Below are 27,396 nucleotides of genomic sequence, written 5' to 3'. Positions count from 1 at the left end.
AAGATCTCACCCTCCACGTCTCCCTCCATCTGCATCATGCCCAGTTGTTCGGATGCCCTGTGCCTTATTCAACACTCCCCCATGGATGGTCACTACAGGTAAGTTTCTAACTTCTGCTTTTACAAACAGTGTTGCAGTGAATGGCTTGTACATATGTCTTTTTGTATTTTTGCCAGTGTATCTTTGGGATAGATCCCTAGAAGTAGAATTGCTGAGCTAAATGGTATAGTGTGTGTCACTTGCTAGTTGCCGTCAGATACCCTGCGTAGGGACTGAAACGCCAAAACTGAATTTTAACAACATTCAAAAATGAGTAGGAAGACGCAGCACCCAATCTATCACCCGCCTGGTGGCCAGGCCAGCCTCCCGTTGTTCTACCCGAGGGACAGGCCTGGATAGATCTCACGCAGGAACACCCACGTCCTGGGAAGCCTGGAAGGAACCATAAAACTCCATCATCTTCACTTTGGCTGGAATAACAGTTTAACAGGTAGCCCTGTTCACCTCAGGCTGAGCAGGAGCTCTGAGTGGTCTCTTTTGTCTTCTTTGACTGATAAGACACTTAGAAGTTATTTCTTTGCATGCTTGGTTTGGTAGAGAAAATGTTTCAAGGCATGGACCCTAGTGGGGAATTATACCAGATGCTCAGCAAGTGGACATTATTAAATTCATTGGTTTATATGACCCTGGTAATCTTTCTTTACATAAGGAAGGAAAATTAACATGGTTAAGATGCATTCGTTCTCTTACTCATTCGACCAACATGAATTGAACCCCCTCTCTGTCCCCTCTCTACTCCCACCTCTAGGCCAGAAACAAAAACCTGCACAGCCTGCAGGCTGAATCCAGCACACAGTTAGTTGTTTGAGGTTTGGCTCACACTATGTTTTTTGAAAAAAACAAACAAAATTGGTCGCTAACATTTAAAATCAGGGGATTTTACATAAATATCCAGACTTCTAACTTCTCTTGAAAACTTGCCAACCAGCCGCTGTGGGAGCTGAGGAGCGGCTGCCCCCAGTGGTAGGGCATGTGCTGCCCTGTGTCCCTGGTGCCCGCCCAGCCCTTCCATTCATTTCTCTTGCCTCCTGAGTCATGCGTTTGTGAGAGCTTCCCTAGACTGCTAGCTCCCTGAAGATAAGAACCTCCTGTGTCTTACTTGACTTTGACTTTACAGCATCTACCCCGGACCCTAGCACACAGGGTCCTCCGTGTATGTTTGTTGGACGATATAAAGTATCTTGTGGATGCATGCATCACATTTCTCTCAATAGTGAAGCTGTGCAATTGTAATACTACTCTAGCCCAGATCTTTGATGCAGATTGACATCCTAGGTGCCCCTGAACTGTGCCATCTGTCCCACTACATAAAGCCACTCGCATGTCACTGGGCTGCCCCTAAAGTCTTCACTTTGCCATTTGAACTCTTTTCCTCCGAGCGATCTCCTCTCCAGCTGAGGACAACAACGCACGCTTCATGATCATATGAGATCACGAATGTCAAGCATGGCCCCTAGCATTGACTTTTATCACGTTGTTAGCAGTGTTTTATCTCCAAGTTGGCGACAGTCTCCCCACTCTTAGTTAATCCGTGCAGTTCAGTTTGGTTTTTCAGCCAAGCCCCAAGGAAGAGATTACAGTAGAAGTCTCTGTATTCTGAGAATTTTCCAAGTCCACTCCCCACAGACACTGATGGAGGTAAAGATTGTATCGAGAGGTTCGTATTTCTGATCAGATCCATTAATGGCCTAAGGGGGACAATTAGGGCATGTCAGAGCATATATAACTAGGAGCTCTTGGCCAGCACTGCATGCTCAGAACTCACTCTTTCCTGAGTACTTGGACCCAGAAAAGAAGCATGAAGTGGCTTGGGATCCTTGGGCTGGTGGCCCTCTCAGAGTGCCTAGTCATGTAAGTGCGGGGACTGTAAGTGGCATCATCTCTCTTTCTGGGGTCTTCCTTGTCCTCTTATTCTTCCACCCATCAGGGTTAGAAGGGAATGTAATCATTCCCTGACACTCTTGAAGTTCAACTCTCACTTATTGATGAGTACCGTGCCATGGGCAACATGGGGCCCAAGGGTCTTGGGGTAGGCCTGCAGGGCTGCACAACTCTTGGGGTACCGTCACATCATGACCTATGTGAAAATGGCACTCCTTGGGATTGCTCAGTGCACAGCCTGTGCAACTGTAAGTGTGGTCCTATGAACAGCATTTCTCCTGTGATTGCTTCTAGGTATTCTCTCTGCTCTCTCTGCATTTCTGTGTATGTGTCTGTGTCTTCATCTCTGTATCTCTCTCCTTTATCTCTCCATCCCCTTTGGATGTCTCTGTGCATGCAGAACTCTCTGAGTTTTCAGTTTTTTTGTTTTGTTTTGTTTTTCTATTTTGACTCTTCCTTGCTTCTCTAGCTTCTTAATTTCCCTAATTTATTCCCCATCTCCTGGCTTCCTCTCTCACCCCTCTCTTCTGCTGGAGCCCTGGAGAAAGATCTGGAAGGCTACTTCTAGGCTGATTTACCTCTAACAAGCAGTGTGACCACAGCCAAGTCACAAACTCCCTGCATTTCAAATTCCTCCCCTGTAAAAAGAGGGTAATGATCCCCCTTCGGACTCCTTCCCAGAACTTCTTAGAAAAAGATACAGTGGGATGGCAATAGCAATGGGAAGGGCTGTCATTGTTGACACTTCTTACATATCAGGCACATTATATACATCATCTCACTTAATACCCAGAGCATTCTATACGGACGATAGGAGTTATATTCTACCTTTTACCTACCGAGGGGGAAACTGAGACTCCAAATGGTCATATGGCTTATCCAAATTAAACAACAGAACCTGTATTCAAACCTAGGCATTTGCCATCGCCTTTGCATAGCGTCCTGATATGAGAGGACACTCATAAAAATGCTTGGAATATACACAGTGCCATTACAATGCAAGGTATGACAGTCGTACTATAACACAGACAGCTGGTTGCTGACCCTTCTTTGTTTCCTTTTCCCAATGCTCGGTGAAAGAATCCCTCTAACAAAGATGAAGACCATGCGAGAAACCCTCAGGGAAAAAAACTTGCTGACAAACTTCCTGTTGAGGAACAATGACGACAGGTCCCAGAATGTCGCCCATGACCCAAAATTGTCTCTTCATCCCCTGAGGAACTACCTGGATGTGAGTGTGTTGGGTGGATGGCACTCTACAGCGCCCCCTGGTGCTCTGGCCTGGCACTGGGGTTCATCTGGAGGCGCCAGGCGGTGTGGTGGGGCTAGGGCTCCTGCAGGAAGCAGAAACACTGGGGAATACGGACCCCATTCCCAGAGAAGAGGGCACTCTCATCCTCAACTCTTGGTCGGTGGTAACTGGGCTCGGCAATGACCAGGTGGCAGGTAAACACCCATTTCTTGCCAAAGATATGTCATTAGTTTGAGGGAGATTGTTCCTCCTGAACTAAGTGAACCACTGAGTTACAGATGAAAGGTGAGCCGTGTCTGATCGAAAGATAAAGCCAACTGCAAATCAAGATTGAAACCCCAGGCGGACAAAGTTCAGCCTCCGCAGATCCAAGGACACCAGTAAAAAGTTACTGAGCCCCTATGGCCTGTGACGCCATAAAAATCTAACACTATGGTTATTGTTACTGATTTTTAAAAAGGTCTCGTCTCTTCCTCAAGAATGCATAGGACAGCCTGAGCGATAGGCAAAGAGTAAATACATGTCAAATAAAAGCGTGGTGGTGATAGGACATGGTCTGAGTTCAGAGGAGGTGGCCTGGGGTGACCTAGGAGGGCCAACTGGAGAAAGAAACAGGCTGGGCCTTAAAGGGGGGACTGGAGAGCTTCTCAAATGAACGCACCAGGACTCGCCTGCAGGCCAGTGCTTAAGACTCTTCCTCCATGCGGGCTCTTAGTTCCCTGACCAGGGATCGAACCCGGTCCCCCTGCAGTGGGAGTGCAAAGAAAGAAAAAAAATCAAATGAAGGCACCGGTGTGAGCAGAGGCTGTGAGGTGGGGCGGTTGGAAAGTGATCTCAGGAGACACGGGACACCTCGAGGGAAGCAGTACTCTGGGAATCGAGGGCGGCCAGGGCAGCCAGGTCTGACCACACCACCCCTCCCCGGCCCCTGTAGCTAGCCTATGTCGGCAACATCAGCATTGGAACGCCCCCTCAGCAGTTCAAGGTCGTCTTTGACACCGGCTCAGCTGACTTGTGGGTGCCTTCCACCTACTGCGACAGTGTCCCCTGCTGTGAGTACCTGCCCCCCCCCCAGCCCATTTGTACTCCCCCTCCCACCCCCTTCTCCGTCCTTGGCACCTGACGGACACACATCTCTTGTGTCCGCAGATACACACAATGTCTTCAACCCTCACGTGTCCACCACCTTCCGGCTCTCGGGCTTCCCCGTCGACCTCACCTACGGCTCCGGGAGGATGGTTGGATTTCTTGGCTACGACACTGTTCGGGTAACTGGAAACCAGAAGCTGAGTCAGGGCTGGCCCTGGGAGCAACCGCAGCTTACAAAACAGATGCAGGCCCAACTGGGAGGGCCCGTCTTTCCCAAAGTCCCCTAGTGGCTGGCCGCCCACCCCACAGTGTTGTGTCCCTGGGGAGACAGTGTCCCTGCTGACACACAAACTCCCAGAATGGCTGACCCAGAGAGTGGCTTGAGGTGTGGATTTGCAGCTCCTTTGCCCATGAGCAGCTCAAGGTTCCTTTTGCTGGGAGCAGGGAGAGAGGGGAAAAAAGCACCCACTCTTATATCCTCAGGCTGTGCCAGGTACTTTCACGGTAATAACTCGTTTACTCCTGCAGCAACCCCACATAGCAAGTGCTATGATTAGCTCCACTAGACAGATGAGGGAACCGAGGTGCAGAAAGCCAGGGCCTTGCCAAGGTCAGGCATCAGGTAAACGGTGGAGCTGGGCTGGCCAGTCAGGATTCATCAGGTGTGCGGTACCTGGGGAGAGGATAAAAATGATCTTGGGCGGTTGCGGGGAACTGAGGGCTTCGGAAATCCAGACAGGGAAAGCAGGGGGCCACAGACGTGGGAAGGGCCTGATAAATGGGGGTCCACAAGAGGGGGCCTTTGAGAGCCTAGTGAAAACTATAGCCTGCATCCCCCAAAGGGCCTGAGTATTCTCTCTCTCTCTCACACACACAGACGCACATCCCCAAAGCGTGTTTCCCAGGCAGAATTTTCATAAGCACCCTGGCAGCGACATTGTAAAATGGGCTTCTGTCTGCCTAGGCAGATGCAGAATCCACAATGCATTGCGATGAATTCAGTCCATTTCTGTCATCAGATCATAGTGACGCCGAAGAGAAGACTATCCTGCTCTCTACTCATTCTGTCCTCCAGTCGGAACCATTTGGTCCTGTTGAGTCCCTGTTTTTCCGCCTGCACAGGAAGCATGTGGCCAATTTCGCTCACTTCACATGGTGTTTGCAGGATGGGCAGGTGTTGGTTAAAAGCCACAGCCAGCACAAATGGAACCCAAATTCCAGTCGCAGCTTGGTCTAACTATCTGAGGTCAACACAGGGCACAGCCAGGCCACAGTTCTTCTCTGCGGTGCTCGTGGCATCTCCATCCCAGCCCAGTCCCAGCCCCACTTCCCAAACCTTTATGTGGGAACACTCTCCTCTCCCACAGATCGGGAAACTTGTCGATGTGGTCCAGCCGTTTGCCCTGAGCAAGGCGCAGTTTGGGTTGGAGCATGCACCCTTTGATGGCATCCTGGGCTTGGGCTACCGCAGCCTCGCCATCCAAGGGACCACCCCTGTCTTCGACAACCTGAAGAAACGAGGCGTCATTTCTCAGTCTGTCTTTGCCTTCTACTTGAGCACGTAAGTCTGAACTGCACAAGCCCTCTCTCTAAGTCAGCTGTAAGATGCTTTCAGTTGCATGAAAAGTTGTAGCCCAGCTGATCCAGAAGTTTCCTGAGAGACAGTCTAGCCCGGGATAACTATGGCCCCAGGGCCACATCTGGCCCTGCCACTGGTTTTTGTAAATAAAGTTTTATGAGAACACAAGCATGCTCATGGGCTCAGGGGCAGCAGCTTGGTCCAGGGGGGTGTGAAGGGAAGAGGGAGAGCAGTGGAAGATATCAGGATACAGGTTGGAGGAAAAGGCAACAGGATGTGCTGATGGATTTCATATGGGAGGAAGGATAGGGATGGTGGGAATGTTTCCTCCTCACTAACATTTTACCAGGAGCCCAGAAGCAGCTACACAATTCGCAGGTGCCAGCACGAAATGAAAACGTGGGACCTCTTGTTCAAAAAGTATTAGGAGGGGCTTCCCTGGTGGCGCAGTGGTTGGGAGTCCGCCTGCCGATGCAGGGGACGGGGGTTCGTGCCCCGGTCCGGGAAGATCCCACATGCCGCGGAGCAGCTGGGCCCGTGAGCCATGGCCGCTGAGCCTGCGCGTCCGGAGCCTGTGCTCCGCAACGGGAGAGGCCACAACAGTGAGAGGCCCGCGTACCGAAAAAAAATAAAAAATAAAAAAAGTATTAGGGGGCTTCCCTGGTGGCGCAGTGGTTGAGAGTCCGCCTGCCAATGCGGGGGACGCGGGTTCGTACCCCGGTCCGGGAGGATCCCACATGCCGTGGAGCGGCTGGGCCCATGAGCCATGGCCGCTGAGCCTGCGCGTCCAGAGCCTGTGCTCCTCAACGGGAGAGGCCACAGCAGTGAGAGGCCCGCGTACCGCAAAAAAAAAAAAAAAAAAAAGTATTGGGAATTTCAAGACAGGGATAGCAGAGGCTCAGGGCCCTGCTGCGTGTGAGGCCCCATGGGTGGCACAGGTCACACACGCTGGTGAAGCCAACCCTGGGTGAGCCTGAGCCCACACCCTTGGCGCCCTCGGGCCTCGGCTTTTCTGAACAATGACAGGCTAGGCGAGGGGACAGCCAGACCCCTCCGGCACGGTGTCCTCTGAGGGTATCTCTGAGCACTCTGGTTGCTGGAGGGGACCGAGCCCTCTTCAGAAGGGTGGGTGGTCGGAGCCCAGCCAGGCTGCCCAGCTTCGAACCCCTTCTGTGCCACTCACTAGTCGGTGACCCACCTCGGACAGGTCCTCAATCCCTCCGGGCCTCAATTTCCGTCTCTGTAAAATGGGGACCCTAATAGTGCCAAGGATGGGTGGAGAAGCACAGCCCTCAGACAGTGCCTGCCGTTATTCTCCTACAACGAGCCCTCCCTCTTTCTTTTCTCCTCAGCCAGAAGGAGAATGGCAGCATTGTGATGTTAGGCGGGGTGGACAACAGCTACCACAAAGGAAAGCTCCAGTGGATACCAGTGTCCCGACCTCACTACTGGCAGATAACCATGAACCGGTAAGACCCTCCCTCTGAGGGCCACCCCAAGTGATGCTCCCACACGTGCACACGGACACATGCAGACACACAAAGAAACGCACAGACGCACAGTCACACACACACAGACATACGCTCCACCCCCAAAGACACACGTGTAAGCACACGCACAGGCACACAGATACACACAAAAACACACACAGATACACACACCACCCATGGGTTCATAATCACCCCAGGCCCCTGACCAGGGCTCTGACCAGGGTCCTGAACAGGGTTCAGAGAGACGTGTGCAGCCCAAGAGGGCTGCACCCACCACGCTGGAAGGCAGGGAGCACCGTTTGAAGACCCTGAAGTGCAGTGAAAGAGGATGAGGGAGGATTTCACCAGCCTGAACAGGGTTGTGATAAGTTGACCAACTGTCTAGGGCTACCCGGGACCCAGGGAGCTGTCACTACACAAAACTACCAGTTTCAAAACAGGGAAAGTCCTGGACAAACCAGGAAAACTGGTTTCCTGAGGGAGAAACACCCCAGCAGTGGAGAGAGGTTGGCTGCATTCTTGAGACCTGAAAGCAACTCATACAAAGAGACACTCGCCCCACCCATAGCCACCCCCCATCCCGGGCACACAGTGGGGCAGGGGCTGTGACAGAGAGAATCAGGAAGCCGGGATCCAGGAGTGGCCTGAGAACAAGGGGCAATAATTGACGGGATTCTCAGTGATACCCTCAGACAGAAGCTTCCGTGTCCTTTGGAGGCCCCCTGGGCTAGCTCAGGCATCTCCTGGCCACGGGCCTCAGTGTCTGAGCTGTGTGAGTGGGCCATGCTGGGAGACAACCTCTCCCAGGGCAGCCTGTGTCTCCGACACCCCTACTCTCAGCATCTGCTGCCCCGGAGAACCTCCATCTTCACTGTGTGGGTTGACCCGTTATCGGTCACACAGCACATACAGGGCTCTGGTTGTTCCTCATCCACTTTTTCATTCATTCATTCATTCAACAAACATACATTGTGCATCCGCTGTGTGCTAGGCACTTGAGAGAGGCACTGAGGCTACAACTTGCCCTTACATCTAGTAAGGCAGACGTACATGAAACGAGTCACACACATAATAATGAATTTCCACTTCGGTACATGCTAGAAATGAGGAAGAGACTACAGAGAGTGACCAGGACAGGAGCCTGATCTACTCTGGGGGGGAGGACTTTCCTGAAAAAGAGACAAGTAAGCTGGAACCTGGAAGATGACGAGAAATTAGCTAGACAAAGGGGATGGGGGTCTTCTAGGAAGGGCGAGCAGCACATGCCAAGGCCCTGAGGCACCAAAGAGCCTGATGCACTCAGGAGCTGAAAGGCAGTCAGCGAAGGTTAGGCGACCAGAGCAAAGGCAAACAGAGTCAGGGCGTGAGCTGAAGGGAGACAGTCAGGGAGGGGGGCGGTCATGGGGGGAGACTTCACAGTGATCCTGGTGTCCACTCTGTCCCACTGTCTCTCAGCATCACCATAAACGGTGTGGCTTTTGGTTGTTGCCGCGGCTGCCAGGCCATTTTGGATACCGGGACGTCGTTCCTAGTTGGCCCAAGTAGAGTGATCACCGCCGTCCGAAGGCTCATCGGCGCCCGCCTTGTCGATAACGAGGTGAAGGGTCACGCCACAGGGTCACTCCGGGGCTCTCCACGCACCAGGGATCACCTGGGCCAACCTCTCTCCCTCTTTCTCTAACAGTATGCGGTTTCATGTAGCTATGTGGCTCGCCTGCCTACAATCATCTTCAGCATCAACGGCAACGACTACCCACTGCCCCCTCAAGCCTACATCAGAAAGGTGAAGGGCCAACCCTGGTGGAATTGCAGAAACCCTTGGGCTCCTGCTTGCAGGAGGGGGCCCTCTGCAGGGCAAGCCACACCATTGCAGATGCCACGGAGCCCCTGTGGCTGGGCCAGTGCCTCCCACAAAACCAACCACTTGAGAGTAAGGGGCAGTCTGGGACTTCCATCATCCTGAAATAAATGGAACACTGCCCCGTGCTGGCCTGGTGCGAGGCACAAGGAGAAGGGAACACTAAGGGCCTCGGCCCTCAAGGAGCTTCAGTTCAACCTGAGCCCTCAGATAGATGAACACGGAAAGTCAGCTCTAGCAATCCCTGCAATAGGCCAAGGGACAAGTGGGGTGGGTGGCCACAGTCTCAGTGTGTTGTCCCACCATAATGGTTAACGGTCTCCCTCCCACCTCGAAGGTGTCCTGCTTTGGATGACAAATTACATGGCGACCCTCGTCCTTGCCTGCGACTTCCCCTTGCTAAGCCCCAGTTCCCACTCTGTGAGTTGGGGTACCAGACCCCTCTGTGGGGAGGCTGCATGCTCCCGTGAATTAAGGGTGCACAGTGACCGCACGGCCCTTGCACAGGGTTGAGGCTTAATGTCAGCTCCCTATGGGAGTTCAGAGGAGGCTGATGGCCTCAAAGAAGGCTTTGAGGAAGAAAGGGAATTTCAGTCATTCTAAACCCCCAGCCTCATGGAGGCACGAGGAGGCCTGCATGGGTCCAGGAGAATCTACACTGGACCCCATGCAAATGGCACCCCCGGGGGCTGAGCCGAGGGGTGCCGGGCGCACATTAGAGTGATGAGGGCTGTACACAAGGGGAGCACCAGGGTGAGTCACCCAACCCGGCCTGGAGTGGCCAGGGAGGGCGAGCGTGGGGCCAGGAAGCCTTCCTAGAGGGGCTGAGCGCAGTCTCTAAGAACGGGTCGTGGGGAAGAGGGAGAAGCAAAGGCATTCCCTGCAGAGGAAACGGCGAGCAGGGTCAGAAGGAATGAGGGGAATTACAGGCCATCCTTGCTCTTTTTAACATTTTATTCAAGTATAGTTGATATACAGTGTTTTGTTAATTTATGCTGTACAGCAAACTGACTCTGTTATACGTGTATTTGTATCCTTTTTCTTCTTCTTTTCCACTAGTTGATCACGGGAGCTTGAATAGAGCTCCCTGGGCTCTACAGCAGGGCCTTGTCGTTCACCCATCCTCTCTATAGTGCTTTGCATCTGCTCATCCCAAACTCCCGTCCTCCCCTCCCCCAGCCCCTCTCCCTCATGGCAACCACATGCCTTGGCCGTTCTTGGTCTTGGATGGGCACCCCACTTCCGCAGCTGCTGAGAGAGCCACTTGGTTCTTACCAAAGGAGGGAGATAAAACCGAGAAGCTGCCGGCTCCGGATGCCGAGAGGGTGGCAGGTAAGGGCTCAGGCTGACTGCTGTGCATTTCGTCTCCCCCAGAGCCTTCGGGGCAAATGCCTCAGCACCTTGGCAGGGGGCACAGAGAACATCAGCCGCTCGGAGACCTGGATCCTGGGCGACGTCTTCCTGAGGCTGTATTTCTCGGTTTACGATCGGGGAAACAACAGGGTTGGCCTGGCTCCCGCAGTGTAAAGGCTGGGGCCGCTTCAGCAGTCAGGCCCCCTCCAAACACACACTCACTCACACGTAGGGCACTCCTACCCAGGGATGGCGGTGGACTGTGGTGCTCTGCAAAGCCCCATTCTCAGCAAAGAATAAAAGTTTCCATTCTCAACGGTGCTAATACAAATGGGTGCCTCTCTTTGGGTCGGGGAGGTGCATCATGACCGGGCAGGATCTGAACCACAAGTGAGAGGAGCCCAACTCCAAGTGGCTTTAAGGAAAGGGGAGACTTACTGGAAGGACACTGGGGATCCGGGACACAGGAACCACAGCAGATGCGAAGATCTCAGTGACTGGACCCAAGGAATCAGAAGCCATCAGCTCCCTCTGTCTCTCCCTCACTCTTTCCCGTCTCTCATCTTTGATTCTCTTAGCCTGACAACTTTCTTCCCTCACACTTCTACACATATATCCCTAACGCGTCTAATCCCTAAGGAAAGAAGCTCAGAAAAACCTCAGGATACCAAGGAGGGCTCTGATTGGGCCACCTCAGATCACGTGTCCAGCCCTGGAGCAACCATCCTGGCGGGGGGCTTGGGGGTACTATGATTGGCTTTACTTGATCACGTGGCCCTGCCCAACGTGATTGACAGTCTCCTCCAGCACCACGTGACTGCAGCTGGGGCGAGGCAGGCCCCAAGGAAGTGGCCGCGAGTGTTCTAGACAGTGGAAGAGTTTGTGATGGCCCCCACCAACTCCGCCCCCTCCTCTTTCAGAGGGATGGTAACGGGTAATAAAAATACCTTCTACCCTTCCCATCTCACAGGACCTTTGGCAGTGGCCTGCTCCAGGGGGGTTCTGGGTGAGGCCCTTCAAGCTGAGATGGTTCCCGTTTGTCCCCCCACCCCAGTCACCAGCTCTCTTCCAGTGTCACACCTGCAGTGTCCTTTCCAGTCCCACTTCCCAAGTGATGGGCCGTGTGGATCCCTGAGCCATGCCCACCCCTCCAGGGCCCAGCATGCTCCTTCCCTTGGCCTCCAAGGCTGCTGGCGAGGATGCCACGCATGCAAAGGGGCCCCAGGGCGCACTAAGCCTTCAGCGTTTCTGAGCTTCCTCCAGGGGCAGAGCTACAAACCACTGGTTCGAGCTGCCATGGTTTGGCACATTTGGAGTGGAAGCATCACTTCTTCCCACCTGGAAGCAGAGGTCCAGGCTGGGGACAGCAGGGGTCAGAGGTGGAGGGAGACCCACGTGAGAGAAGGAGCAGGGAAGAATAAACAAGGTGGAAAACACACCCCACGCAATGCACGGTATGGGCCTTTACTCGGGCAAGACAAATCAGCGAAAGTGACGACGCCCTTCCTTCCTCATCTCTCCATTCAGGACAAATTTACTGAGCACCTACTATGTGCCAGGTGCTGGGGTGGACCCCAGGGATAGAGGGCTGGGTTAGGAACCCACCACCGATTCATGGAGACACATAAAGAGACAACCCCCAATGTGGAGGGCCAGATGGAGAAAGCAACACAGGTGTGGGTAGGGGGCCAGAGGAGTGAGGGGCTTCCTCTTCAGGGACCAGGGAAAGGCTGCAGTCGGGCGAGAGGGGGGCATTCACTTCAGTCTTGTCACCCCACCCTGAAACACACCCCTAAGCCTTGCAGTTACCTTCTCTGTGCACACCTGCCGTACGTCCACGGTTACGTGTGCCTGGTCCCTCTGGGGTGGCCCTGGATTATGATCGGTTTGGGGGGGGTGAAAGAGGACTGGTTGCAGAGCTGACAAAGGGGGAAAAGGTGAGAGCAGAAATGGCATTTTTTTTAAAACAGCAAATGTCATGCATGGGCTTAATGGAGACTCAAGTGAACAGTTTGTCAAACTCATTTTCCAAGTGGTCTTCATGGAACCATAAGCAATGTCTCTGTTGGGGAGAAACTACCAATAAGAGTAAGAATAATAGCTCTGGTTAATTACATATGCATTTCACTGTCTCCCCATGAGCCCCTGCAGGGCATGACCCCCATTGTACAGATGAAGGAAGTCTCCTCCAATCTTGTGGCTCCAGTAGTGGTTACAGGCACATGGTAGGCCCTCAGTAAATACATGTTGAGTAAATGAATGGATGAATTAGTAGATGCTTCCACTAGAACGCACTGCTGCATCATGTCGGGACACATACGGTGTCAGCGTGGCTTACTGCCGTAATATCAAGCAGAAAGAGTCAGGCTTTGCCTCCCTAGATGAGCCTAAGGCCAGGGCTGGAGCTGTGTGGGTTAATGAGCCCACTGTTCCTGAGGCTCTATATTTGTAGCCTGTGCTACCAACATGAGGAGAAATTCTGATCTTCATCAACTTTTTAATTTTATTTCTATTTTTTTGTCTGCGCTGCATAGCATGTGGGATCTTAATTCCCCAACCAGGGTCAAACCCATGTCCTCTGCCTTGGAAGTGTGGACTCTTAACCACTGAACCGCCAAGGGAAGTCCCAAAGTCTGATCTTCGAAGCAACAATCTTCCCCCACCTTCCACTTTTATCCTTTACCCAATGCAGACCAAAGAGATTTATAGCCACCGGTGAGAGAAAAGGTAGAAAAAACAGGGAAAGATAGATCCTAAACACTTCTTGAAAGACTGTAAGTTGGTACAATCTTTTTGGAATGACTTGTTCTTAAAATATGTATAGTCTTGTCCCAGTAATTTTGCTTCTAAGGTTTATGCTAAAGCGATGATCAGAAGGACCCGCAGACATAAATAAGCAGGAAGTAGTCCTCAGAGTCTCCTACAAAAGGGAAAATCTGGGATGTCCCAGGCCCAGTAAACATAAAGTGTCCACAGCATAGATAGGTCATCATGCAACCAACTGCCTTAAAATTGTGTTTCAGCAGAACATTTAATGTTATGAGAAATCATTCCAATATGACATTGAGAGAAAAGAACAGAATACAAAACAGCATGATCCCAGGTTTGCTAAGCACATGGAAGACAGTGCGACGTACTCGCCAGGCACGTACATCCTGGAGCTTTTCTGCCTGGGTTCAAATCCCACCTCTGACCCTTACCAGTCATGTGACCTTGGTAAGTTCATCTCTGGACATCAGTTTCCTATTCTGTAAATTTGGGATAAACTTAGTTCCTCCCTCACTAATCATCAAGAAAATGCAAATCAAATGACAATGAGATACCATCTCCCACCAGTTAGGATGGTCATTATCAAAAAACAAAAGATAACAAGTGTTGAAGAGGATGTGGAACCCTGTACACTGTTGGTGGGGATGTAAAATGGTGTAGCCACTGGAAAACAGAATGGAGGTTCCTCAAAAACTTAAAAAGAGAATTACTATTTGATCCAGCAATCCCACTTCTGGGTATGTATTCCAAAAAATTCACACCATGATCTCAAAGGGGTATTTGTCCTGTCTTGTACGTTGCAACATCATTCACAATAGCCAAGATGCAGAAACAACTTAGCTCCATCAACAGTTGAATGGATAAAGGAAATGTGGTAGAGACATAGAATGGAATATTATTCGGCCTTTCAAAATATATATTTATTATTTATTTGGCTGTGCCGGGTCTTTGTTGCGGCACTCGGGATTCTCAGTTGCGGCATGCAGGATCTTTAGCTGCATCATGTGAACTCTTAGTTGTGGCATGTGGGACCTAGTTCCCTGACCAGGGATCAAACCCAGGCCCCCTGCACTGGGAGCCCGGAGTCTTATACACTGCGCCACCAGGGAAGTCCCGGTCATGGTTTTTTATATATTTAATTTTGTTTCAGTCGATTTGATGTGATGCTAAAATTGTCCCACTTTGGCCTTTTTATATGGATTCCTAAACTTTTTGTCCAGCCCCCGGTGATCTTTGAAGGCCCTCACCTTTCTGGTCCTTCAAGATTCCCAGGCTTATCTTGTGCATTTCTTGGCCCAGCCCTGAAATCAACCATCTCTTCAAGAATCTCTGTATCTTCTGGTGGGAAAGGGTGTTCAGAGGCCACAGGCTAGGCCTCAGGATAGTCACTAAGTCCCTGATATCAAGTTGCCATTGCTTCTAGGCTTTTCAGTGGTCAGACCCAGAAAGTAGAGATTTTATTTAAAAAGAAAAAGAAAATAATTAATTGGTACAAACTTATACTTCCAATTCAAGTTTTCAGACCGCAGGGTTTTACTTAAGCTTTTTGTTTCATACGTAAACATCTTTTCTCTCTTCCACTGGAAGTCGTGCTTCATGACAACATTAGCATTAGTTACTTACTTGCTTTAACCTGTAACATACATAAGATACTCTCAAAATAACAGTAGCAACATCACCAACAATAAGGTGCTGGATATAGTTTCAGATTTCTTTGGCTTTTGGTTTTGGGTTTGGTTTTGGAGGGAGGATGTGTTTGTGTGTTTGTCTTTGTTCTTAGAAGATATCCCACTCTGAATGTAGGTCAAAGTTCTGCATTTTAAAGCCACTTAAGTAATGTTTTGTTGTGTGCGGCTGGGTCACCAACTTGGTAGAATTAGGCTCATTTGTCTTAGTTCTCAATTTCGACAGATGTGTTTATCTCTTCTTTGATTCTGGAACACATGTACATGGTTGCAAAGTCAAACTATAAGACGAAAAATCACACTTCTGTCCCTGCCCCTCCCCCATAAATTACAATTTTTTTCCTTTAGTCTTTGGCTTATTCTTCCACTCTTTCTTATTGAAAATAGACATATACACGTATGTAAAAGTAACAAACTAGAAGCACTTCTCCGGTTCCCCTTTTTTAAAAACTAAACAGTACACCCTGAAGATCTCACCCTCCACGTCTCCCTCCATCTGCATCATGCCCAGTTGTTCGGATGCCCTGTGCCTTATTCAACACTCCCCCATGGATGGTCACTACAGGTAAGTTTCTAACTTCTGCTTTTACAAACAGTGTTGCAGTGAATGGCTTGTACATATGTCTTTTTGTATTTTTGCCAGTGTATCTTTGGGATAGATCCCTAGAAGTAGAATTGCTGAGCTAAATGGTATAGTGTGTGTCACTTGCTAGTTGCCGTCAGATACCCTGCGTAGGGACTGAAACGCCAAAACTGAATTTTAACAACATTCAAAAATGAGTAGGAAGACGCAGCACCCAATCTATCACCCGCCTGGTGGCCAGGCCAGCCTCCCGTTGTTCTACCCGAGGGACAGGCCTGGATAGATCTCACGCAGGAACACCCACGTCCTGGGAAGCCTGGAAGGAACCATAAAACTCCATCATCTTCACTTTGGCTGGAATAACAGTTTAACAGGTAGCCCTGTTCACCTCAGGCTGAGCAGGAGCTCTGAGTGGTCTCTTTTGTCTTCTTTGACTGATAAGACACTTAGAAGTTATTTCTTTGCATGCTTGGTTTGGTAGAGAAAATGTTTCAAGGCATGGACCCTAGTGGGGAATTATACCAGATGCTCAGCAAGTGGACATTATTAAATTCATTGGTTTATATGACCCTGGTAATCTTTCTTTACATAAGGAAGGAAAATTAACATGGTTAAGATGCATTCGTTCTCTTACTCATTCGACCAACATGAATTGAACCCCCTCTCTGTCCCCTCTCTACTCCCACCTCTAGGCCAGAAACAAAAACCTGCACAGCCTGCAGGCTGAATCCAGCACACAGTTAGTTGTTTGAGGTTTGGCTCACACTATGTTTTTTGAAAAAAACAAAATTGGTCGCTAACATTTAAAATCAGGGGATTTTACATAAATATCCAGACTTCTAACTTCTCTTGAAAACTTGCCAACCAGCCGCTGTGGGAGCTGAGGAGCGGCTGCCCCCAGTGGTAGGGCATGTGCTGCCCTGTGTCCCTGGTGCCCGCCCAGCCCTTCCATTCATTTCTCTTGCCTCCTGAGTCATGCGTTTGTGAGAGCTTCCCTAGACTGCTAGCTCCCTGAAGATAAGAACCTCCTGTGTCTTACTTGACTTTGACTTTACAGCATCTACCCCGGACCCTAGCACACAGGGTCCTCCGTGTATGTTTGTTGGACGATATAAAGTATCTTGTGGATGCATGCATCACATTTCTCTCAATAGTGAAGCTGTGCAATTGTAATACTACTCTAGCCCAGATCTTTGATGCAGATTGACATCCTAGGTGCCCCTGAACTGTGCCATCTGTCCCACTACATAAAGCCACTCGCATGTCACTGGGCTGCCCCTAAAGTCTTCACTTTGCCATTTGAACTCTTTTCCTCCGAGCGATCTCCTCTCCAGCTGAGGACAACAACGCACGCTTCATGACCACATGAGATCACGAATGTCAAGCATGGCCCCTAGCATTGACTTTTATCACGTTGTTAGCAGTGTTTTATCTCCAAGTTGGCGACAGTCTCCCCACTCTTAGTTAATCCGTGCAGTTCAGTTTGGTTTTTCAGCCAAGCCCCAAGGAAGAGATTACAGTAGAAGTCTCTGTATTCTGAGAATTTTCCAAGTCCACTCCCCACAGACACTGATGGAGGTAAAGATTGTATCGAGAGGTTCGTATTTCTGATCAGATCCATTAATGGCCTAAGGGGGACAATTAGGGCATGTCAGAGCATATATAACTAGGAGCTCTTGGCCAGCACTGCATGCTCAGAACTCACTCTTTCCTGAGTACTTGGACCCAGAAAAGAAGCATGAAGTGGCTTGGGATCCTTGGGCTGGTGGCCCTCTCAGAGTGCCTAGTCATGTAAGTGCGGGGACTGTAAGTGGCATCATCTCTCTTTCTGGGGTCTTCCTTGTCCTCTTATTCTTCCACCCATCAGGGTTAGAAGGGAATGTAATCATTCCCTGACACTCTTGAAGTTCAACTCTCACTTATTGATGAGTACCGTGCCATGGGCAACATGGGGCCCAAGGGTCTTGGGGTAGGCCTGCAGGGCTGCACAACTCTTGGGGTACCGTCACATCATGACCTATGTGAAAATGGCACTCCTTGGGATTGCTCAGTGCACAGCCTGTGCAACTGTAAGTGTGGTCCTATGAACAGCATTTCTCCTGTGATTGCTTCTAGGTATTCTCTCTGCTCTCTCTGCATTTCTGTGTATGTGTCTGTGTCTTCATCTCTGTATCTCTCTCCTTTATCTCTCCATCCCCTTTGGATGTCTCTGTGCATGCAGAACTCTCTGAGTTTTCAGTTTTTTTGTTTTGTTTTGTTTTTTCTATTTTGATTCTTCCTTGCTTCTCTAGCTTCTTAATTTCCCTAATTTATTCCCCATCTCCTGGCTTCCTCTCTCACCCTTCTCTTCTGCTGGAGCCCCGGAGAAAGATCTGGAAGGCTACTTCTAGGCTGATTTACCTCTAACAAGCAGTGTGACCACAGCCAAGTCACAAACTCCCTGCATTTCAAATTCCTCCCCTGTAAAAAGAGGGTAATGATCCCCCTTCGGACTCCTTCCCAGAACTTCTTAGAAAAAGATACAGTGGGATGGCAATAGCAATGGGAAGGGCTGTCATTGTTGACACTTCTTACATATCAGGCACATTATATACATCATCTCACTTAATACCCAGAGCATTCTATACGGACGATAGGAGTTATATTCTACCTTTTTCCCTACCGAGGGGGAAACTGAGACTCCAAATGGTCATATGGCTTACCCAAATTAAACAACAGAACCTGTATTCAAACCTAGGCATTTGCCATCGCCTTTGCATAGCGTCCTGATATGAGAGGACACTCATAAAAATGCTTGGAATATACACAGTGCCATTACAATGCAAGGTATGACAGTCGTACTATAACACAGACAGCTGGTTGCTGACCCTTCTTTGTTTCCTTTTCCCAATGCTCGGTGAAAGAATCCCTCTAACAAAGATGAAGACCATGCGAGAAACCCTCAGGGAAAAAAACTTGCTGACAAACTTCCTGTTGAGGAACAATGACGACAGGTCCCAGAATGTCGCCCATGACCCAAAATTGTCTCTTCATCCCCTGAGGAACTACCTGGATGTGAGTGTGTTGGGTGGATGGCACTCTACAGCGCCCCCTGGTGCTCTGGCCTGGCACTGGGGTTCATCTGGAGGCGCCAGGCGGTGTGGTGGGGCTAGGGCTCCTGCAGGAAGCAGAAACACTGGGGAATACGGACCCCATTCCCAGAGAAGAGGGCACTCTCATCCTCAACTCTTGGTCGGTGGTAACTGGGCTCGGCAATGACCAGGTGGCAGGTAAACACCTATTTCTTGCCAAAGATATGTCATTAGTTTGAGGGAGATTGTTCCTCCTGAACTAAGTGAACCACTGAGTTACAGATGAAAGGTGAGCCGTGTCTGATCGAAAGATAAAGCCAACTGCAAATCAAGATTGAAACCCCAGGCGGACAAAGTTCAGCCTCCGCAGATCCAAGGACACCAGTAAAAAGTTACTGAGCCCCTATGGCCTGTGACGCCATAAAAATCTAACACTATGGTTATTGTCATTGATTTTTAAAAAGGTCTCGTCTCTTCCTCAAGAATGCATAGGACAGCCTGAGCGATAGGCAAAGAGTAAATACATGTCAAATAAAAGCGTGGTGGTGATAGGACATGGTCTGAGTTCAGAGGAGGTGGCCTGGGGTGACCTAGGAGGGCCAACTGGAGAAAGAAACAGGCTGGGCCTTAAAGGGGGGACTGGAGAGCTTCTCAAATGAACGCACCAGGACTCGCCTGCAGGCCAGTGCTTAAGACTCTGCGCTCCCACTGCAGGGGGACCGGGTTCGATCCCTGGTCAGGGAACTAAGAGCCCGCATGGAGGAAAAGAAAGAAAAAAATCAAATGAAGGCACCGGTGTGAGCAGAGGCTGTGAGGTGGGGCGGTTGGAAAGTGATCTCAGGAGACACGGGACACCTCGAGGGAAGCAGTACTCTGGGAACCGAGGGCGGCCAGGGCAGCCAGGTCTGACCACACCACCCCTCCCCGGCCCCTGTAGCTAGCCTATGTCGGCAACATCAGCATTGGAACGCCCCCTCAGCAGTTCAAGGTCGTCTTTGACACCGGCTCAGCTGACTTGTGGGTGCCTTCCACCTACTGCGACAGTGTCCCCTGCTGTGAGTACCTGCCCCCCCCCCGCCCATCTTGTACTCCCCCTCCCACCCCCTTCTCCGTCCTTGGCACCTGACGGACACACATCTCTTGTGTCCGCAGATACACACAATGTCTTCAACCCTCACGTGTCCACCACCTTCCGGCTCTCGGGCTTCCCCGTCGACCTCACCTACGGCTCCGGGAGGATGGTTGGATTTCTTGGCTACGACACTGTTCGGGTAACTGGAAACCAGAAGCTGAGTCAGGGCTGGCCCTGGGAGCAACCGCAGCTTACAAAACAGATGCAGGCCCAACTGGGAGGGCCCGTCTTTCCCAAAGTCCCCTAGTGGCTGGCCGCCCACCCCACAGTGTTGTGTCCCTGGGGAGACAGTGTCCCTGCTGACACACAAACTCCCAGAATGGCTGACCCAGAGAGTGGCTTGAGGTGTGGATTTGCAGCTCCTTTGCCCATGAGCAGCTCAAGGTTCCTTTTGCTGGGGGCAGGGAGAGAGGGGAAAAAAGCACCCACTCTTATATCCTCAGGCTGTGCCAGGTACTTTCACGGTAATAACTCGTTTACTCCTGCAGCAACCCCACATAGCAAGTGCTATGATTAGCTCCACTAGACAGATGAGGGAACCGAGGTGCAGAAAGCCAGGGCCTTGCCAAGGTCAGGCATCAGGTAAACGGTGGAGCTGGGCTGGCCAGTCAGGATTCATCAGGTGTGCGGTACCTGGGGAGAGGATAAAAATGATCTTGGGCGGTTGCGGGGAACTGAGGGCTTCGGAAATCCAGACAGGGAAAGCAGGGGGCCACAGACGTGGGAAGGGCCTGATAAATGGGGGTCCACAAGAGGGGGCCTTTGAGAGCCTAGTGAAAACTATAGCCTGCATCCCCCAAAGGGCCTGAGTATTCTCTCTCTCTCTCACACACGCAGACGCACATCCCCAAAGCGTGTTTCCCAGGCAGAATTTTCATAAGCACCCTGGCAGCGACATTGTAAAATGGGCTTCTGTCTGCCTAGGCAGATGCAGAATCCACAATGCATTGCGATGAATTCAGTCCATTTCTGTCATCAGATCATAGTGACGCCGAAGAGAAGACTATCCTGCTCTCTACTCATTCTGTCCTCCAGTCGGAACCATTTGGTCCTGTTGAGTCCCTGTTTTTCCACCTGCACAGGAAGCATGTGGCCAATTTCGCTCACTTCACATGGTGTTTGCAGGATGGGCAGGTGTTGGTTAAAAGCCACAGCCAGAACAAATGGAACCCAAATTCCAGTCGCAGCTTGGTCTAACTATCTGAGGTCAACACAGGGCACAGCCAGGCCACAGTTCTTCTCTGCGGTGCTCGTGGCATCTCCATCCCAGCCCAGTCCCAGCCCCACTTCCCAAACCTTTATGTGGGAACACTCTCCTCTCCCACAGATCGGGAAACTTGTCGATGTGGTCCAGCCGTTTGCCCTGAGCAAGGCGCAGTTTGGGTTGGAGCATGCACCCTTTGATGGCATCCTGGGCTTGGGCTACCGCAGCCTCGCCATCCAAGGGACCACCCCTGTCTTCGACAACCTGAAGAGACGAGGCGTCATTTCTCAGTCTGTCTTTGCCTTCTACTTGAGCACGTAAGTCTGAACTGCACAAGCCCTCTCTCTAAGTCAGCTGTAAGATGCTTTCAGTTGCATGAAAAGTTATAGCCCAGCTGATCCAGAAGTTTCCTGAGAGACAGTCTAGCCCGGGATAACTATGGCCCCAGGGCCACATCTGGCCCTGCCACTGGTTTTTGTAAATAAAGTTTTATGAGAACACAAGCATGCTCATGGGCTCAGGGGCAGCAGCTTGGTCCAGGGGGGTGTGAAGGGAAGAGGGAGAGCAGTGGAAGATATCAGGATACAGGTTGGAGGAAAAGGCAACAGGATGTGCTGATGGATTTCATATGGGAGGAAGGATAGGGATGGTGGGAATGTTTCCTCCTCACTAACATTTTACCAGGAGCCCAGAAGCAGCTACACAATTCGCAGGTGCCAGCGCGAAATGAAAACGTGGGACCTCTTGTTCAAAAAGTATTAGGAGGGGCTTCCCTGGTGGCGCAGTTGTTGGGAGTCCGCCTGCCGATGCAGGGGACGTGGGTTCATGCCCCGGTCCGGGAAGATCCCACATGCCGCGGAGCAGCTGGGCCCGTGAGCCATGGCCGCTGAGCCTGCGCGTCCGGAGCCTGTGCTCCGCAACGGGAGAGGCCACAACAGTGAGAGGCCCGCGTACCGAAAAAAAATAAAAAATAAAAAAAGTATTAGGGGGCTTCCCTGGTGGCGCAGTGGTTGAGAGTCCGCCTGCCAATGCGGGGGACGCGGGTTCGTACCCCGGTCCGGGAGGATCCCACATGCCGTGGAGCGGCTGGGCCCGTGAGCCATGGCCGCTGAGCCTGCGCGTCCAGAGCCTGTGCTCCTCAACGGGAGAGGCCACAGCAGTGAGAGGCCCGCGTACCGCAAAAAAAAAAAAAAAAAAAAAAGTATTGGGAATTTCAAGACAGGGATAGCAGAGGCTCAGGGCCCTGCTGCGTGTGAGGCCCCATGGGTGGCACAGGTCACACACGCTGGTGAAGCCAACCCTGGGTGAGCCTGAGCCCACACCCTTGGCGCCCTCGGGCCTCGGCTTTTCTGAACAATGACAGGCTAGGCGAGGGGGCAGCCAGACCCCTCCGGCACGGTGTCCTCTGAGGGTATCTCTGAGCACTCTGGTTGCTGGAGGGGACCGGGCCCTCTTCAGAAGGGTGGGTGGTCGGAGCCCAGCCAGGCTGCCCAGCTTCGAACCCCTTCTGTGCCACTCACTAGTCGGTGACCCACCTCGGACAGGTCCTCAATCCCTCCGGGCCTCAATTTCCGTCTCTGTAAAATGGGGACCCTAATAGTGCCAAGGATGGGTGGAGAAACACAGCCCTCAGACAGTGCCTGCCGTTATTCTCCTACAACGAGCCCTCCCTCTTTCTTTTCTCCTCAGCCAGAAGGAGAATGGCAGCATTGTGATGTTAGGCGGGGTGGACAACAGCTACCACAAAGGAAAGCTCCAGTGGATACCAGTGTCCCGACCTCACTACTGGCAGATAACCATGAACCGGTAAGACCCTCCCTCTGAGGGCCACCCCAAGTGATGCTCCCACACGTGCACACGGACACATGCAGACACACAAAGAAACGCACAGACGCACAGTCACACACACACAGACATACGCTCCACCCCCAAAGACACACGTGTAAGCACACGCACAGGCACACAGATACACACAAAAACACACACAGATACACACACCACCCATGGGTTCATAATCACCCCAGGCCCCTGACCAGGGCTCTGACCAGGGTCCTGAACAGGGTTCAGAGAGACGTGTGTAGCCCAAGAGGGCTCCACCCACCACGCTGGAAGGCAGGGAGCACGGTTTGAAGACCCTGAAGTGCAGTGAAAGAGGATGAGGGAGGATTTCACCAGCCTGAACAGGGTTGTGATAAGTTGACCAACTGTCTAGGGCTACCCGGGACCCAGGGAGCTGTCACTACACAAAACTACCAGTTTCAAAACAGGGAAAGTCCTGGACAAACCAGGAAAACTGGTTTCCTGAGGGAGAAACTCCCCAGCAGTGGAGAGAGGTTGGCTGCATTCTTGAGACCTGAAAGCAACTCATACAAAGAGACACTCGCCCCACCCATAGCCACCCCCCATCCCGGGCACACAGTGGGGCAGGGGCTGTGACAGAGAGAATCAGGAAGCCGGGATCCAGGAGTGGCCTGAGAACAAGGGGCAATAATTGACGGGATTCTCAGTGATACCCTCAGACAGAAGCTTCCGTGTCCTTTGGAGGCCCCCTGGGCTAGCTCAGGCATCGCCTGGCCGGGGGCCTCAGTGTCTGAGCTGTGTGAGTGGGCCATGCTGGGAGACAACCTCTCCCAGGGCAGCCTGTGTCTCCGACACCCCTACTCTCAGCATCTGCTGCCCCGGAGAACCTCCATCTTCACTGTGTGGGTTGACCCGTTATCGGTCACACAGCACATACAGGGCTCTGGTTGTTCCTCATCCACTTTTTCATTCATTCATTCATTCAACAAACATACATTGTGCATCCGCTGTGTGCTAGGCACTTGAGAGAGGCACTGAGGCTACAACTTGCCCTTACATCTAGTAAGGCAGACGTACATGAAACGAGTCACACACATAATAATGAATTTCCACTTCGGTACATGCTAGTAATGAGGAACTCTACAGAGTGACCAGGACAGGAGGCTGATCTAGTCTGGGGGGGAGGACTTCCCTGAAAAATAGACAAGTAAGCTGGAACCTGGAAGATGAGGAGAAATTAGCTAGACAAAGGGGATGGGGGTCTTCTAGGAAGGGCGAGCAGCACATGCCAAGGCCCTGAGGCACCAAAGAGCCTGATGCACTCAGGAGCTGAAAGGAAGTCAGCGAAGGTTAGGCGACCAGAGCAAAGGCAAACAGAGGCAGGGCGTGAGCTGAAGGGAGACAGTCAGGGAGGGGGGCGGTCATGGGGGGAGACGTCACAGTGATCCTGGTGTCCACTCTGTCCCACTGTCTCCCAGCATCACCATGAACGGTGTGGTTTTTGGTTGTGTCCGCGGCTGCCAGGCCATTTTGGATACCGGGACCTCGTTTGTGCTCGGCCCGAGCCGACTGGTCACCGCCATCCAGATGCTCATCAGCGCCAGCCCTGTCGGTCACGAGGTGACGGGTCACGCCACGGGGTCACGAGGTGAAGGGTCACGCCACAGGGTCACGCACCAGGGATCACCTGGGCCAACCTCTCTCCCTCTTTCTCTAACAGTATGCGGTTTCGTGTAGCTATGTGGCTCGCCTGCCTACAATCATCTTCAGCATCAACGGCAACGACTACCCACTGCCCCCTCAAGCCTACATCAGAAAGGTGAAGGGCCAACCCTGGTGGAATTGCAGGAACCCTTGGGCTCCTGCTTGCAGGAGGGGGCCCTCTGCAGGGCAAGCCACACCATTGCAGATGCCACGGAGCCCCTGTGGCTGGGCCAGTGCCTCCCACAAAACCAACCACTTGAGAGTAAGGGGCAGTCTGGGACTTCCATCATCCTGAAATAAATGGAACACTGCCCCGTGCTGGCCTGGTGCGAGGCACAAGGAGAAGGGAACACTAAGGGCCTCGGCCCTCAAGGAGCTTCAGTTCAACCTGAGCCCTCAGATAGATGAACACGGAAAGTCAGCTCTAGCAATCCCTGCAATAGGCCAAGGGACAAGTGGGGTGGGTGGCCACAGTCTCAGTGTGTTGTCCCACCATAATGGTTAACGGTCTCCCTCCCACCTCGAAGGTGTCCTGCTTTGGATGACAAATTACATGGCGACCCTCGTCCTCGCCTGCGACTTCCCCTTGCTAAGCCCCACTTCCCACTCTGTGAGTTGGGGTACCAGACCCCTCTGTGGGGAGGCTGCATGCTCCCGTGAATTAAGGGTGCACAGTGACCGCACGGCCCTTGCACAGGGTTGAGGCTTAATGTCAGATCCCTGTGTGAGTTCAGAGGAGGCTGATGGCCTCAAGGAGGCTTTGAGGAAGAAAGGGAATTTCAGTCATTCTAAACCCCCAGCCTCATGGAGGCACGAGGAGGCCTGCATGGGTCCAGGCGAATCTGCACTGGACCCCGTGCAAATGGCACCCCCGGGGGCTGAGCCGAGGGGTGCCGGGCGCAGATTAGAGTGATGAGGGCTGTACACAAGGGGAGCACCAGGGTGAGTCACCCAACCCGGCCTGGAGTGGCCAGGGAGGGTGAGCGTGGGGCCAGGAAGCCTTCCTAGAGGGGCTGAGCGCAGTCTCTAAGAACGGGTCGGGTCGTGGGGAAGAGGGAGAAGCAAAGGCATTCCCTGCAGAGGAAACGGCGAGCAGGGTCAGAAGGAATGAGGGGAATTACAGGCCATCCTTGCTCTTGTTTAACATTTTATTCAAGTATAGTTGATATACAGTGTTTTGTTGATTTCTGCTGTACAGCAAACTGACTCAGTTATACATGTGTTTGTATCCTTTTTCTTCTTCTTTTCCACTAGTTGATCACGGGAGCTTGAATAGAGCTCCCTGGGCTCTACAGCAGGGCCTTGTCGTTCACCCATCCTCTCTATAGTGCTTTGCATCTGCTCATCCCAAACTCCCGTCCTCCCCTCCCCCAGCCCCTCTCCCTCATGGCAACCACATGCCTTGGCCGTTCTTGGTCTTGGATGGGCACCCCACTTCCGCAGCTGCTGAGAGAGCCACTTGGTTCTTACCAAAGGAGGGAGATAAAACCGAGAAGCTGCCGGCTCCGGATGCCGAGAGGGTGGCAGGTAAGGGCTCAGGCTGACTGCTGTGCATTTCCGTCTCCCCCAGAACCTTCAGGGCCAATGCCTCAGCAACTTTGGAGGGGGCACAGAGAACATGAGCCACTCGGAGACCTGGATCCTGGGCGACGTCTTCCTGAGGCTGTATTTCTCGGTTTACGATCGGGGAAACAACAGGGTTGGCCTGGCTCCCGCAGTGTAAAGGCTGGGGCCGCTTCAGCAGTCAGGCCCCCTCCAAACACACACTCACACGTAGGGCACTCCCACCCAGGGATGGCGGTGGACTGTGATGCTCTGCAAAGCCCCATTCTCAGCAAAGAATAAAAGTTTCCATTCTCAACGGTGCTAAGACAAATGGGTGCCTCTCTTTGGGTCGGGGAGGTGCATCATGATCGGGCAGGATCTGAACCACAAGTGAGAGGAGCCCAACTCCAAGTGGCTTCAAGGAAAGGGGAGACTTACTGGAAGGACACTGGGGGTCCGGGACACAGGAACCACAGCAGATGCGAAGATCTCAGTGACTGGACCCAAGGAATCAGAAGCCATCAGCTCCCTCTTTCCCTCCCTCACTCTTTCCCGTCTCTCATCTTTGATTCTCTTAGCCTGACAACTTTCTTCCCTCACACTTCTACACATTTATCCCTATCGCGTCTAATCCCTAAGGAATGAAGCTCAGAAAAACCTCAGGATACCAAGGAGGGCTCTGATTGGGCCACCTCAGATCACGTGTCCAGCCCTGGAGCAACCATCCTGGCGGGGGGCTTGGGGGTACTATGATTGGCTTTACTTGATCACGTGGCCCTGCCCAACGTGATTGACAGTCTCCTCCAGCACCACGTGACTGCAGCTGGGGCGAGGCAGGCCCCAAGGAAGTGGCCGCGAGTGTTCCAGACAGTGGAAGAGTTTGTGATGGCCCCCACCAACTCCGCCCCCTCCTCTTTCAGAGGGATGGTAACGGGTAATAAAAATACCTTCTACCCTTCCCATCTCACAGGACCTTTGGCAGTGGCCTGCTCCAGGGGGGTTCTGGGTGAGGCCCTTCAAGCTGAGATGGTTCCCGTTTGTCCCCCCACCCCAGTCACCAGCTCTCTGCCACCCACACCTGCAGTGTCCTTTCTAGTCCCACGTCCCAACTGATGGGCCGTGTGGATCCCAAGTGATGGATCCCTGAGCCATGCCCACCCCTCCAGGGCCCAGCATGCTCCTTCCCTTGGCCTCCAAGGCTGCTGGCGAGGATGCCACGCATGTAAAGGGGCCCCAGGGTGCACTAAGCCTTCAGCGTTTCTGAGCTTCCTCCAGGGGCAGAGCTACAAACCACTGGTTCGAGCTGCCATGGTTTGGCACATTTGGAGTGGAAGCATCACT

At 52.0% G+C, this 27,396-nt stretch overlaps 2 protein-coding genes across 2 annotated transcripts; both read left to right on the top strand.

Annotated features, from left to right (window-relative positions):
* The first annotated feature begins 1,685 nt into the window (after positions 1-1,685).
* On the top strand, positions 1,686-10,868 carry LOC125965130 (pregnancy-associated glycoprotein 2-like). Its single transcript, XM_049713136.1, has 9 exons — positions 1,686-1,911; positions 3,022-3,172; positions 4,128-4,245; positions 4,343-4,461; positions 5,650-5,843; positions 7,214-7,330; positions 8,807-8,948; positions 9,036-9,134; positions 10,584-10,868. Exons 1-9 carry the CDS (start codon positions 1,811-1,813, stop codon positions 10,734-10,736), a joined length of 1,194 nt encoding a protein of 397 aa, XP_049569093.1. The 5' UTR covers positions 1,686-1,810; the 3' UTR covers positions 10,737-10,868.
* Positions 10,869-17,164: 6,296 nt separating this feature from the next.
* On the top strand, positions 17,165-26,339 carry LOC101270677 (pregnancy-associated glycoprotein 2-like). The gene is made up of 9 exons (XM_049714416.1): positions 17,165-17,390; positions 18,503-18,653; positions 19,608-19,725; positions 19,823-19,941; positions 21,130-21,323; positions 22,696-22,812; positions 24,285-24,426; positions 24,527-24,625; positions 26,081-26,339. The coding sequence occupies exons 1-9, from the start codon at positions 17,290-17,292 to the stop codon at positions 26,231-26,233; spliced, it is 1,194 nt and encodes a 397-aa protein (XP_049570373.1). The 5' UTR covers positions 17,165-17,289; the 3' UTR covers positions 26,234-26,339.
* The last annotated feature ends 1,057 nt before the right edge of the window (positions 26,340-27,396 follow it).

This window comes from Orcinus orca, chromosome 8 (genome assembly GCF_937001465.1).
Source record: "Orcinus orca chromosome 8, mOrcOrc1.1, whole genome shotgun sequence".
NCBI lineage: Eukaryota > Metazoa > Chordata > Mammalia > Artiodactyla > Delphinidae > Orcinus > Orcinus orca.
The sequence above is the reverse complement of the archived record's forward strand: the minus strand, read 5'-3'. Positions and strand labels throughout refer to the sequence as shown.

What these genes read in the sequence shown, in the direction of transcription:
- LOC101270677 (XM_049714416.1), top strand. Translation starts at nt 17,290, where the DNA reads ATGCTCAGAACTCACTCTTTCCTGAGTACTTGGACCCAGAAAAGAAGC. An exon ending in CCAGCCCTGTCGGTCACGAG is followed by an intron (nt 24,427 to 24,526) that starts GTGACGGGTCAC and finishes TTTCTCTAACAG; the next exon opens with TATGCGGTTTCGTGTAGCTA. An exon ending in CTCAAGCCTACATCAGAAAG is followed by an intron (nt 24,626 to 26,080) that starts GTGAAGGGCCAA and finishes CGTCTCCCCCAG; the next exon opens with AACCTTCAGGGCCAATGCCT.
- LOC125965130 (XM_049713136.1), top strand. Translation starts at nt 1,811, where the DNA reads ATGCTCAGAACTCACTCTTTCCTGAGTACTTGGACCCAGAAAAGAAGC. An exon ending in TTGGCTACGACACTGTTCGG is followed by an intron (nt 4,462 to 5,649) that starts GTAACTGGAAAC and finishes CCTCTCCCACAG; the next exon opens with ATCGGGAAACTTGTCGATGT. An exon ending in CTCAAGCCTACATCAGAAAG is followed by an intron (nt 9,135 to 10,583) that starts GTGAAGGGCCAA and finishes CGTCTCCCCCAG; the next exon opens with AGCCTTCGGGGCAAATGCCT.